General features: G+C 35.6%; 1 protein-coding gene across 2 annotated transcripts; it reads left to right on the top strand.

Annotated features, from left to right (window-relative positions):
• Positions 1 to 5,578: 5,578 nt before the first annotated feature.
• On the top strand, positions 5,579 to 14,878 carry LOC135585067 (calcium uptake protein, mitochondrial-like). Of its 2 annotated transcripts, none has more exons than XM_065157599.1 (8): positions 5,579 to 6,037; positions 8,250 to 8,317; positions 8,672 to 8,895; positions 9,062 to 9,145; positions 10,945 to 11,158; positions 13,534 to 13,710; positions 13,789 to 13,908; positions 14,510 to 14,878. In XM_065157599.1, exons 1-8 carry the CDS (start codon positions 5,731 to 5,733, stop codon positions 14,729 to 14,731), a joined length of 1,416 nt encoding a protein of 471 aa, XP_065013671.1. In that variant the 5' UTR covers positions 5,579 to 5,730; the 3' UTR covers positions 14,732 to 14,878. The 2 variants fall into 2 exon arrangements, with proteins under 2 accessions (XP_065013671.1, XP_065013672.1); XM_065157600.1 differs by having other exon boundaries at positions 5,593 to 6,037; positions 13,570 to 13,710.
• Positions 14,879 to 15,287: the final 409 nt, after the last annotated feature.

Genomic DNA, 15,287 nt, shown 5'->3' with positions numbered 1-15,287 from the left:
AGTTACTTTAAGATCCCAACTCTTTGGAAGGGATCTTAATACCTTATTAATAAGTTTAAAATTAGGATAACTTTTACCAAGTACTTTTAGACTATTAACGACATTTGTAAATCTGGTGTATATGTCTTCAATGGTCTCGCTTGGTTTCATACGAAACAATTCATAACTATGAACCAAAATATTGATTTTTGACTCCTTAACCCTACTCTTGCCTTCGTATATGATTTCAAGTATCTGCCAAATGTCATAAGTCACTTCGCAAATAGAAATTTGATTTAATTCATTTTTATCCAAAGCATAAAATAAAGTATTTATAGCTTTGGCATTCAAAGAGAAAGTCTTCTTCTCCAAATCATTACAATCGTTCGAGAAGACTTTTGAAATATGTTTTTAATGATATTCCATAAGTCGAAATCCATAGAAATCAAGAAAATCTTCATTCTAGTTTTTCAATATGTGTAATTCATTCTATTAAACATGGGAAGACATATGATAGAATGACCCTCATGATTATCGGCAAAAATCATCTCTCTTGGGTTTTAAACCAAATTGAGAGTAACATTACTCTGATACCAATTGTCAGGATCAATATGACACTAAGAGGGGGGTGAATTAGTGCAGCTATAAAAATTATGGTTGCAATTCTAAATCTCTCCGAGTTGATATAAACATAATGAAGAAATCATATCGAGAAGATGTCAACTTGAAGTAAATGAACAATGCATAGTACAACTAAGTAATGAAAGTAAGTAGTAAGGAAAGAACACACCAGATTTATAGTAGTTCGGTCGTTGTGACCTACATCCACTTCTGATTCCTCCTTCGTCGAGGTCACCGGTGTCTACTAATGGTCTTCCTTTAGTAGGCGAAGACTAACCACCTTACAACACTTTCTCCTTTTTTAAGTTTAGGAGGCAACCCTTACAAACCTCACACCTTACTTGAATGATCACAAGACTTAGAAAGGGAGGAGAAGGACACTTAGCACTTTCACACCCCAACACTTCAAGATTTTTTCATACTTTGTTGCTTTCTCATATAGAAAAAAGGTATTTATAGGTCCAATGACTTCAAAATTAGAGTTAAAAAGTGTCTCATCTAGGGTTTCCAAAGTACTAGTGGTACCACTATTAGTACTGGGCGGTACCACCGCCTAACACTTTGACACTAGGTGGTACCACCACCTAGTTTGACGGTACTACTACCTGACAGAGCCTCAGAGATTGGGCTTTGGCGATACCACTACCTAATAGGGCAGTACTATCACTTGGTAGCATTAACCACCAACGGTACCACTGCCTAGACCACTTGGGAGGTTGAGTCTCAAGCGGTTCCATCGCCAGCTCTAACGATGCCACCGCCTGACTGGGCTCCAGGTCATTGTTTGGGCCATCAATCCGGCCTAAACTAGCCTTGAATCAGGCCCAATTGACCCCTAACTAAGCTAGTGAGATTATCTCCTAATCCTAACTCAATCTAAGTTCTAACTACGATGATTAAGGCATTAACAAAGCAATCTTTGTCCGGTATGTCAATTGTTCTTCTGACGAAATCTCGACGAACTTCCGGTGAACTTTTAGTAAGCTTTTGGCGAACTCCCAATGAATTCTTGGTGAACTTCCGATGAACTCTCGGCGAACTCCCGACGAACTCTCGGTGAACTCTCGACAAACTCTCGGCAAACTTCCGACGAACTCTCGGCGAGCTTCCGGCACATCGTTTGAATCTTCGATGTGTCATCCGATCTTTGACTCCAGCCCAATATCTATTTTATGTCTTATTTATTATCGTAGTTAATCCTGTAACACTCTTCTCAACATATCGATTAGATCAATAATTTATCAATTGATTTCATCGAGATTCAACAATAGAATGATATAAAATTAAAAGTGTTTATTGTATCTTTTAAGTGAAATATATTAAAATAAAATTTATACTCTCATGATTTACTATTTGTTCATGTAGATTTTGGTAACTTAAACAAATATTTCTTATGGCCTAAAAAATCTCATATAATGAACAAATGATCGTAAGCCTTAAATTATAATAATAATAAGAACTTCTGAGAATAAATACATGCTTTTTTTTTTGTTACAATCTAAATATACACCGGACCAATTTCTAATCATTTAAGTTTTAAGTTTTAGGAATATATATATATATATATAAATATAAATATAAATGATGAGTATGATATTTGATCTATATTTTTTTAAAGAATAAACAGTGAAAGTGACATTAAGTTGAAGACAGAATTCGAGTGGTTTAGGAACTTGCAATAAATTATGGCAGTCTTCAGTAAACGTTTGAGATTAGTTAACTTAAAACTCGGAGGGAGTTATCGATCATTATATTGGCCAAACAATTATATGAGTATGATATTTCATTACAACTGCAACATCTGTTTTCTTCTTTACATAAGAGAAAGAAAGTAAGAGAGCGCAGTACACTTGGTGGATTCATTCAACTTGGTCTCGAGTCTTGAAACATGGAGTCCCAGCTTATACCTTCAGCAACTCTATCCGAAGAGCTACACGACACAGTGCCATTACCATCAACCTCCCTCGCCTCGACTACACCAGCTCGCTCTTCCTCGTCGACGAGCTCCTTCTCCAACCCCCATCGCCACCACGCTGGGGCCTCGGGTGGCGACGACGGCTGAGCCATCGTGGCAGCCGGGGAAGGAGCTGCAGATCCTTTGCGGCGATGAACCCGGCCACGGGACGTGGGGCGCTCTTGTCCTTGTTCCTGATGGCCTCCTTGAGTATCTCGAGCCTGTGCTTAAGCTACGGATACGCCCATGCTTCGGAGAAACTCGTGGTTGAAGCGGGTGATGTTGTCTACCCCGAGCTCGTTATCGGAGAAGAGGATGTTGGAAACTAGAGGAGACAAAAACCAATCACAAATGCAAGAATCAGATTAACTCAAAACATAAAAACTTCAGTAATGAAACTTTGATTATACTTTCCAACCCATCCATCTATTGCTCCCCCTTGATCTGACTTGTAAGTATCATGAATTAATTAAGCTCATGACACTTAAAAGAGATTTGGTTGGACTCATCATAAACTTATCTAAAATAAGTATCATAAATTAATTAAGCTCTTACCTTATATCTCCTAAACAAATAAAACTTATGTTAGCATCATCTTAACACTCCTCCCATAATGTTAATATATCTAATCACAAGTTTATCCCTTCAAAATAATAAATTCTTTGATGGCCTAAAAATATTTATAGAGCGATCTCTTTTGTTATATCATCCGAGCTTGTCATATTTTGAACATCTATAGTGGATCGAGTTCTTAAGAGTAATAATTATAGGTTTACGAGAAAAATTTTTTTGCCTAAATTTGTTGCTTCAGTGTTAATTGGATTTATCAATACATCTCTTTGAAAACTTTGATCTCTCTGAATCAATTTTGCGTCTTACCTTTTTTAAAAAATATATAGGTATTATAACTTCAGCAAACTTACATCTTTCAAAAAGTTTCAAATAAATATTGCACCTTTCTTATTGTATATCTCTCTGAAAATCTAATTGAAATTTGAGACATCGATGAGCTACTATTCCCAATGCTACATATTGTCCATATTTAAATCTTACTCAACAATAGCATTAGATTTCAATTGAACATTAATTGTAAGAGGATTCAAGCAATGATTAATGATTATATCATACAACTCATTATCATCATCTAGTGCTATAATATCATCATTTTATCAATATAAGTTAGACTAATATCAACTAATTATCATCATCCAGTGAAAAAAAATAAGAAACTTATTTCTCAGTCTACTCGTATCTTGATCTTTGTATGCGTCTAAAGTATTAAAATAAAGTTCATCACCATATTTCACCTTGATCATAAAATAACATTTATTTGGTGCATCATTAATAGATTGGCAAGCAAAAACTAAATTTTCAGATTTATCATCTCTCCCTACAAAATCAGCTTGCTAATGTTGCCTTTTTTAAATAACAAAAATTTACAGTATGACCCTACTTTTTTTAAATAGTATCACTGAATATTCCTTTTATAATAATCTTGATTGTTACCATCGATGTTTGTTTGATTGATCATCAGGTTTATTGTATGATTTATTTCTTGTACCATTATTTTTTTCTTTCTGAGAAATATTTAATTTACTTTGTAAGATATGCTCAATATTAGTATTTTAAGATATATTTAATCTATACTTATGTGATTGTAAAGAACCAAATAATTCACCAATATATAATTTATATAAATTTTTTGATTCTTTAGTAGTAGCAACTACATGATCATATATACATATATCTAAGAGACTTTTTAAAACTTTTTCAATAATTTTTTATCAGAAATTAATTCGGAACATCTTTTCATCTAATTTATTATCTCCATAACACTTTCATCCATAAATAAATTCTTAAAATTTCTTTGAAAAATTTGGAGTTTAATGGTTAATACCTTAAGAGTTACCACGATACTACTGCTCCAAAATCTCCTAAGCCTCCTTAAAATTTGTTACAGTTGGAATCAACTGCTTATTGAAGGAAACAAAGAGTATGTAAATCTTTTCTTTGATCTTCCTTAGTGTCTCTGGCTACCCCATACTCTTTTTCGATAATCTCCCACACTATTAAGATTAACATTTTATCTCCTCTAAAAATTGGGACCGGCAATGATAAAAATAATTTTTTTTACTTCGTGTCAAATAATTATCTTCTCTAAAAATTAGTTAGGACCGACAATGATAATAATCACATGGTAGCAACCATGTAACATTATTATTTATCATCTTAAATAAAAAATATTATGGCTATGATATTACTTGTTGAGAACCAAAAAACAGAGGAGATAAAAACTAGACACCAATTGAAGAATCAAAATAGCTCAAAACATAAAAAAACTTCATTAATGAAATCTGATTACAGCCCCTTAACCAATAGTTTGCAGCTCATGTGCTGCTCCCCTCGAATCTAACTTGGTGCCCTATAAAAAAAAAATTGTACTCCTATTTATAGTCTAGACTCAGGACACTTAAGTGTATTAGGACTCATAATAAATTTATCTAAGATAGATATTCTAAATCAATTAAATTCTTATCTTGATATATCTTAAACAAATATAATTTATATAAACATTAACTTAACAAAAGAGGGAGAAGCCCACGAACAATTATTATTTTATAATTTTAATTAAAAATTATAATTTAATTTTTTAATTATAAAATTGACTATTCGAACTAGAATTGTTTATTTCATTTTTCAAACCTAGAATCGGACGGTCGTCGTCGTGAACCATTGCAATCGGCAATAAGCAGTTTATAACGATTGCAATAGACGGTCGTGGTTGGTGTCGTGGCATAACACGCCATCCACATCTGGGATTTAATCATCCAAACAGTGCAGGGAACAACATACCATGCCATTGATAATATGCCACCACACCGATAATAAAGAAACGATACCAAGTGGGACGGACAACCCCTATTTGCACCTCCACACGTCTTTGGAGAGCTCAAAATAAATCATGTGGGGCCATAAAACAAACACCTCGACTTATATATTATATATTATTTTTATGTAAATATATTCTAATAATAACTCGGTCTTCTCCGAATGAACCGTCCTTCTCGCTTGCGACTCCCTCTCCGTGTCTGTCGTCTCTCCCCCTCCGTTCCTCCGAGCCCTCGCCATCTCCGTTTCCATCTCCGTCTCCATCTCGTCCTCCATCAAGAGCTTCAATGTCTCTCTTCCTTGCATCTGCCCTCCGTAAGTCAGCAATCAGAAGCCGTGGGGGCGTCTCCGCGTGGTTCGGCAGCTTCGCGGCAGCCGAGAAGGAGCGTGACCTCGGCGCTCTCGGGAGAGCGGTCGCGGGGGTACTCGCCATCGGGGGATCGGCTATCGGCCTGTGGATGCTTACTTCGGTCTCGTCGTTCCCCGATTCCTCCCTCTCCTTCGCCGACTCCAACCTGGAGCGGAGCGAGCCCGAGCACCCGATAGCAACGGATGATTCGAAGATGGAAAAGAAGTCCAAATTTCTGTTCGCAGGTGCGTTCTCGATCGTTTTTTCCTTTTATTCGTTTGGGTCATTTGAATTTTATTCTTTTCTTTTCATGTTGGAAATATGTCCTTTTTTCGTCACGTCGTCGCGAGATGTTGTTTACTGGAACCGATTGATCTTTTAGCCAAAATTAAAAATTTAGAGGGGAATTTTATAATTGGGATGTTAATTTGTGTTTCGGATTGTAAAAGGTGGCTTTAAATTGATGTTCGCCTTGATCATTTTCAAGATATGAGAAGTAGTTGGTACAGTTACTTCGAGGATGTAGACAAGACAGATATAGCGAGATGTTGTTGGCTTTTGATTATTCAACATCTAATGCAGTGGTTAGACGTTACAACTTCTTGTTCCTTGAGTGAGAATATTAAATACTTATATCAGAGGAATAAATGGAGTTTGGCCATGTGAGTGCATGTGAATACTTTAGCTGGTCAATTTCCAATTGATTTCTTGTCTTTTTAATTGCTACTACAAGGAAAGGGCCTCCTTTTCTCATGGATGTCGCGAATGGCTTACCCTTACTCATATTTGAGATGATAAAATAAAGCTGTGGTTGTTGTTCTGAACAAGTGCATTTTAGCTAGTCTGATTTGAATTTGTACAGTACAGTTAACAGATGTTGCATAAACTAGCTTAGGGCCAATGGACCTGTTATATTTGAATGTATTTTGCAAATATGGCTCAGATCATTAAAGGGCTGTATTTTGTGACATGATTGCCAAAAAAAAGAGTAAATACATTGCCATGGTATATGATAATGCTTCACACATGGACTTTATGTAAACGAAGTTTTCCTTGTCTAGAAGGGTGTAACAGCCTGAATTATAAATGATATAAGCTGTGTCTGGGTTGAAGCAGCTACGGGAAGTACAAAGTGATTTCTGTAACGATCAAAGAAGTCAGTTTTGTAAGAAGTGCCTGGTAGGCCTATTAATAGAGAACATGTTGCACAGATAAATGTGATCTAAAACAATTTGCTTGGGCTTTTAATTTGTAGTAATTCATACCTAATCTTGACAAAACATTGTAAGCTTCTGCATAGAACTATCTTCCAATATGCATGTTAGCATGAAGATAGCTTGGTTGATGGGTCTTAGAAGCACTTGCAAAACAGTAGTAGTTCAGAAAATAAATTCAAGAAGCTATTACTTTAGGAAAGTGTGTCTGCTTGCATATCTAACCTTATTATTACAATGCACCTTTTCTTTTAATTTGACATTGCAAAATCTAGATAGAAATTAAATTTAAGCATGATGAGGTTCTAAAAATTTAGTTCATAATGGTTTCTTACAGAAAAAAAAGAAGATATTTGTGGACAAGAGATGGGAGATGTCTGGTTGAAGTGATCTTTATATCTCTTATATATTGACTGCCAAAAGTGTACAGATAACTGTAGGAATGATATAGTAAAAAAGGACTTATAAAGTAACAGATGATTCAAAGTTGAACTTCATCATCATCATTATGAATGTCACATTTTGAAGTTAATGGATGGTTGGTGAAACAGATGTGAATAAGAAATTACAGATACTTTCTGGAATAGATTTAGTCCAATCAGAGAAGAGAGATCAGAAGTAAATAGTGGCTTTGTTCATTCAAACTAGATTTCTTCGCTTTAAGATTAAAGCTTGTATCTCTTGGTCCTGAGGATGGATGTACTTTCATTACAAGGACACATGCAAAGTTTTCATGGGCAAAGGATTGACCAAGTTTGTTGGTGAAATTCCATATATGTGGGATATTGTTTTTATTAATACTCCAGTTCTACTTGGTGAAGAGTTAGACATCCAGTTCATGCATAGTATAGTTGCTAAAATCATATTTAGTACAAAGTACAGACAATTTTCTCTTGATGAGTACTGCATGGTAACTTCCACTCTAAATTGTTTGGGTTAACCTTAACTGACAGAGTCAAACAAATATAGTTGCAGAAAATGTCTTAGTTTTGAAGGAACTCATACATTCTGAATGCTATTTTATTGTTTGGGATCTTCATTTGCCTTGTTATTTTCAAGTGCTGCATGGATCAATATATGCAATTGCAACAACATGAATAAAAATGAATTAGCAGCAGTTCGATAACTTGTGTTGCTGCCTGGCACACACATACACACACAAAAAGGAGATAGGAAGCTGTTTGTGCATGATTTTTTTCAATATTTGATGGTAGACTGAGCACTTGTCAGTTAATTTGTGCAGATTCATACCGGAGAAGGGTGTTTTTTAAATATGAGAAACGGATAAGGTTGCGAAGTTCTCCTGAAAAGGTATTCTTTTTAAATGTATTCATAGTTGTACTAACTGGAACATATGTATACGTGTTTGCATGTGATGTTGGTCTCCATATACATACATGTACAAGTACATTTAAAATATCTACACTGTCTTTCATATAGGTATATGTGCTAAATATTTGGTGCTTGTTGATATGTTGATTTACTTAAATTATCCATGTCTAAATTTCTTCCTTCATATTTTGTTTTCTTCTGTTCTGAATTTATGGTATGGGTTTGTCTTTGTTGCTGTGTCCATGCCACATACTATTTTTCTGATATTTTGATCTAATACAATCCACTAGTATGGGATTAGCTGTTTAATTGTTACCTTTTTTTTTGTTGCAGATTTTTGAGTATTTTGCATCATCTAAGAACCCAGAAGGAGAAGTATGCATGACACCTGCAGATTTGATGAGAGCAGTTGTTCCTGTTTTTCCTCCATCAGATTCCGATATTGTTAGAGACGGATATTTGAGAGGGGAACATGATCCTGGAGAATTGCGTTGTGCTCCATCTACGTTCTTTATGCTTTTTGACACTAACAACGATGGACTCATATCCTTCCCAGAGTAAGTAAAAAATATTTGGTTCTTTAAAACAGCATTCTGGATTATTCCATCTTAAAACAACAATGGTGGACTCATATCCTATTATTCCATCTAAGACTTCCAACTTGTTTATAGCACAATAAAACAACATTTTGGATTCTCACCCTTCATTTTATCTTCTTTCCAGATATATATTCTTTGTGACCTTGCTTAGCATTCCTGAATCAAGCTTCAGTGTGGCCTTTAAAATGTTTGATCTTGACAACAACGGGTAGGTTTTATTCATCTTATATTATTTATTGTGCCTTTCTTTTGCACCAATATTTTTTGCCCTTTCTTTATACCATTTTATTTTTGTCATTAACCAACCTTTTCTCTGTGTTTTCAAGAAAGATAAAAGAAACAACCCTTTTTTGTTATTTCAAATGTAGTTGGTGTATCAAATGCCTCTTTTCATTGGTATAACATGCTTATACTCTTAGAGCAGCTTTTGAACAGCATGGCCACTCTGATGCAAGCTACCTTGATTGCATCATACTGGCAGGATGGCATGGCCATGTTTTGTGCTGCATTTTGGGGCTAAAATTGTGATGTCAGCAGACCTTGCTGTCCTAGGGCAAGCACATGGCAGAAATGTTGCATACCAATCCTTTTCTATAATGATTTCTTTTATTAAAAGGATGGATTCTCACAAAAAATATAGTTGTAATCAAGGTATGCAATTTCGAATAATACCGTCCGGTACGGGCGGTATGTACCGGTCCGTCAGCTGACTGGTACACAGACCGTCCATTACCGGACGGAACGAAATATATATATATATATATATATATATATATATTAATATATATATTTATATATAAATATATATAACCTTATATATATATATAAACGAGGCGACGTCGCGTCACCTCGGCACATCGCCCCGCGTGGGAGAAGGAAAAGGCGACGTAGCCGAGGCGATGCGACATCGCCTTTTATAAAATTATTATTATTATAATATATATATATATATATATATATATATATATATATATATATATATATATATATATATATATATATATATATATATATATATATATATATATATATACCGAGCGGTATATCGAACGGTATACCGCTCGGTATATAATATCGTACCATACCGATCGAACATCGAAACTCTGGTACGGTACAATATTGCATACCTTGGTTGTAACTTTGTTTGTGTGTTTGTTTAACTAGTCGAAACTAAAAATTTCCTAACAGATTTTATCACGAAAAGATATTTCTGTTATTACATGGTAGCAAGAATGGGCTCATCTTGGAATTGGTTGTCTAATTCCTCTAAATAGAGTCTTCATAAAATTTAATTTAATCTATTGGTCTAAGCCTTCAAACAATTTCAGTCTGCTTCATATTGAGGCATCCTTGTTCTGAATCACTCAAAACTGTGCTGTACAATTTAGACTCTTTATTACAATATTCTCAATGCAAAATTTGCATTCCTAAGTGGTTAAATTTCATTCAGTAATTACTAATCTAACAAAGTTAATTTTAATGAACTGAGATTGATCTGAATTCTTAGATTATTTGGTAATTAATAACATATTTTACCTGACAAATTTCTTTGGTTCGTAAATCTAGTCAAAGGTCCATGGGAATTGATAGATCATTGTTTTAATAACTGTGACCTTTTTCATGTCATTCTATAAAGAGAGAAGGAAAAATTTTTTTTTCTCTCTCTAGATAAATAGCTTGCAAACAGATCTAGTTTACTAAAATGCTATCATCTCTGCCTCAAAATTTATTTTTTTTGCTTAAGAAGTCATATTTTATAGCAGAAAATTCCATTTGCATTTTTTATACTGTGTCATGTATATAATCCCCCTAATCTGAACTTCATACTATGTTTAAATTTGGATCATTTACATGCAGTTAAATCTACTTGTTCCTCTAGATAGAGCCCCTTTTTATGAGCTATACAATCCTCACTAATAATTAGTTGATGAAGGGTATGGAAAAACTTAACCAATAATCATGGTACTATTATCTAGAGTTCTAGACACTAATTGCATCTTTTTTCAGAGAGATAGAAAGAGAAGAGTTCAAGAAAGTGATGGGATTAATGCGTTCTTATAACAGACAAGGGGCTTCTCATAATAATGGACTACGCATTGGTCTAAAAGTTGGTGGCTCTATTGAGAATGGAGGTCTGGTTGAGTACTTTTTTGGCAAAGATGGGAAAGGATGTCTCCAACTTGATAAGTTTGTTCAATTTCTTAGGGACTTGCATGATGAGGTACCCCAATTTTTCTCTCATTGATTTAAAAATACAATAATTGACACTTTTGTGGTTATCTTTCCTGTTGAAAGTTCTTATACATTTAGTTATCAGAAATTAATATGTTCATTCCTGAATTTTTTCTGTCAATTGTTTATTGTTTTGTCGAGAAATCATTTAATTAACTGCTTTTCAATGCATAACATCTGAATGATACAGTTTCTTAAACTAATGAGTGTGGTGGAATAATATTTCTGCCTGTGGTTAATATTTTGTTGCTCATATTTGTATTGCTATAAGTTGGAAATAAACATCAAAATGGTTGTATTGACTTTTTCTTTCAGAAAATTAATTCGTTTTGTCTCTATCACATCTATAGTTGTAGGTCTAGTTCCCAAAGCTGATACATAGTATCATTTCATGGCATCACCTGATTGAAGTATAATTTTCTCTGTTACAGTTTAAGCAATATTTGCGTCTGTTGCCTGCAAAGCTTTTTGTGCAACTGCCATTATGCGCAAAAGGCTTTTGACTTGATATGTCTTCTTTTTTACATAACCTGCATTATGATTTGATCCAATTTCATGGTGTTTGCTTTGACATCACATCCCACAACCTACATAAAGCACCCAAAAGTTGAGCAATGGAGGTGGCAAAGAATTATAAAATGCCAATATTTTATAGTTAGCCTTTAGCAATTGTCTATGTTAATCTTTAACTTTTGAGTCTTTCATGATATGGAAAATAACTTCCATATGCCAGGCACTTACCACTATTAATGAGCTGCAAATAAAATGTGCATAATTCATGCTAAACGGTTGAGAGTTGGGATCTGATTTAAGATAGCTACACCAGGGTCGTCTTAATTTAAACATTCTTCAAATCGACTTCTACAACAGATTATAGAGACACCATTAACTTAGTTTGCTGGATCAAGTATTGGCAAGATTGCTGTTCTGTTTCAGCATAACCTAGTTGGTCCCTGCCCCTGGCTTGTTCCAGCAAATTTTACCTGTTTTTTTTATTTCTCAAAGTTTCGGTTTCAGGATGTACTAGGTCCAAACTGAAGTCCTGATATGTTGAGTCATTGACATGCGTCTGAATTGGCTGAATGCTAAATCCATGATTCCAGAATGATTAACAATGTATTGAAATTTTACTCTTTTTTAAAGTCTGAATCTACATCACTTGAAGATAACAAAGAAATTTTTGGAGATGGTAATGGTTGTGCTGTATGTCACAGCAGGAAGTTGTGATTAATAGATGGAGCCTCAGGAGTTCTCTTTAGTTAATTCTCCTGCATCAATTATAATAGGCTACTTAAATCCAGTAGCTGAAACTGGGATTAAGTATGGTTTCCAGTTTGTTCCTTTTTTACCTTTAAGGTGCTAATGATTGTTGTTGCACTGACCATCGCACACTAAGGCTGGGAGTGATACCAGCATTTCTTTAATAGAAAACTCAGTATCCGCATCTTCTGTGAAGTGTTTCCATTTATATGATTGAAAATATTGCCAAATTTTATAAAGTAAGTTTAGTCAGTACTTTTGCAATATTTTCTTAGCTTATCTATGTTTTTCCCTCACTAGTTATTGTTAGAAGGCATATACATCCATGCACATGGATAACAACAAAATGACTAGTTTCTGAAGGTTTCTCAGTCCAAAGCCTTCTAGTCTCCATTAAATGATGAACTGGTCTTCCAAAATGTTTCTTGAGAAATAATTATAGAGCATTTGATATTGTTAATAAAACAAATGTGGTAACTCTATTTGCAATGCCAATGAAAGTGGTGGGATGGTTGGAAATTTGAATGTCTAACATCTTGGAGGATTTTGATTCTGGAAATTTTTTTGGCTACCATTGATTAAGAGCTATGTGTGCAGATTGGCTTGAACTTGTTCGAACAGTTATATTAATTTAAAAATTGAGAATCTAATCTTCAGAGTAATAATTTATTTGACTTCATAACTACTAAAACCAGTAAAATTTGATTTCAGGTATTAACTGAAATAAATTAATTTTGTCTAGTATTTACTGTTTATGGCAAATCTGCTTGCAAGACTGCTTTGCACTATCAGTTCTTCTAGTCCTTGGTCTATTATTCTAGTTTTTTAGCTTAAATAATCATTGCAATTCTAGGTACATTGTAGCATGATTTTGTTTATTCAGTAGGAAGGATGCATTTAGATGACTTGTGAAATGCTTTAAAATTATCTTGACATTTTTCCTTCTTTTTTATACATTATAACCTTTACCTTCAGGTACTATGCATATTTTTGTTGCTAACATATATGTTTAACTGCTACTATTTCTTGATCAATGTTTTTTCTTCTTACAATTTGTTGTAGCAGTTAACTTCCATTGCTGTCTGTATCCTTTTGCTTAAATAGATTGTGCGCTTAGAGTTCTCTCATTATGATTTAAAGTCAAGAGGAACAATTTCTGCCAAGGATTTTGCTCTGTCAATGGTTGCTTCAGCAGACATGAATCATGTAGACAAGTTACTAGATCGAGTGGATGAATTGGACGATAGCCCTTCGCTTAGAGATTTGCACTTCACCTTTGAAGTAAGAGTCTTTTCTTCTACTTCTTTAGATAACCAACCTTTTTATCCTTAATTTACCTTTTAATTCTGTAACTTCCAGGAATTCAAAGCTTTTGCAGAATTGCGTAGAAGATTGAGACCGTTGACTCTAGCTATCTTTAGTTATGGGAAAATGAATGGCTTGTTGACAAAGCAGGACTTTATACGAGCTGCATCTCATGTAAGATCAACTATTCTCTTTGTGTGCTTCGAAAATTTTTTGGCTGTTTAGGATTATGAGCAGGTCTGTCAACTAGTATGGACAAATTATGGACCTTTCTTCTCATCCCTCTTAAGTAACAACAATAATTTCCAGACTTAGGTACACACAAGGTTATATATTCTGGTAGTTTTGGAAACATTCATATGACTGCTTGTATTAACAGTTTTTTGTTTTTTTAGCTTTTGTATTTCTTCTTATTAGAAATTCTAAAAAAGTTACACAAAAATATGTGTACTACTAGTATTAAAAATGTCTCCTGTAGCTAAACAAATTCTAATGCAACTGAAACATAAAATGTATTGTTCAGAGTTCAGACCAACCCTTGCTAGTAATAGATAGTGTCAGGACTGACTCAACCATTTGTCTTTTGTTGCCTCGATCATCTAAAGGTTTTCTTACAATCATTGCATATGGTCCGATCACTCTATTGACTTATTTCCAAAAGATCATCAACTGCATAAGCATTGTTGCTGTCATATGATGCGCACCAATCTAATGTTTTATTTCCTTTTTTGTGCCGGACGAAAGTTGTGTAAATATGGATTTTACATCGACATAGGTCTGCGGCATCTCTTTGACGGAAAACATGGTGGATGTCATCTTCCACGTCTTCGACACAAACCGCGATGGGAACTTGAGCTCAGAGGAGTTCCTGAGGGCCTTGCAGCGACGAGAGAGCGATGCTTGCCAGCCCAGCGCGCCAGGCGGAGGCATCATGGGACTCTTGTCGTGCTGGTTGCAGTGCACAAAGAACTGCGCCAAGCCGCAGGTGTTCAGCTAGAGTGCCTGCAGGCGAGTGGATGTGGTGTTCGAAGTCGCCATGTTTTTTGTTGTCATTGGAAGTTTGCAATCTCTTGGACGATTCCTTGCTGTCTTTTCAGCTGCATATCGTTGCATGATAAATTTCTTGATCCCCATTTGATGCTCATGTTGTAAAGTGTCTTTCTGAGATACTTCTTGTGAAAGATTCAGGAGCTGATGGAGAGGAGTCTTGACACTGGCAGCGGAAGGAGATGAACCGCCAGCGTCGCCCCAGAGCACGCAGCGCCGGAGAGCTCAGGGGGCGCGTGCGACCTCGGCCTGGCGTGGCGCGCTTCTGACGTTGAGCTCTCCGAGCGCCGCGAGAACCACCTGAGGGTGCCGCCCCCAACGCCGGATGGGATGGGCGGCGGGGGAGGGGGAGCAGCCGCTGAGGGGAGCTAGAAAACGGTGAGGCGGCGAAGTCCCGAGCACCGCGAGAACCGCATCGAGGGGGCCGTCCCCAACGCCGGAGGGGACGGGTGGCCGGGGGAGGAGGAGCAGCCGTTGGGCTGAGATAGAAAGCCGTGAGGCGGCAG

Source organism: Musa acuminata, chromosome BXJ3-6 (assembly GCF_036884655.1).
Source record: "Musa acuminata AAA Group cultivar baxijiao chromosome BXJ3-6, Cavendish_Baxijiao_AAA, whole genome shotgun sequence".
Classification (NCBI taxonomy): domain Eukaryota; kingdom Viridiplantae; phylum Streptophyta; class Magnoliopsida; order Zingiberales; family Musaceae; genus Musa; species Musa acuminata.
This window is presented reverse-complemented; position numbering and strand designations above follow the sequence as displayed.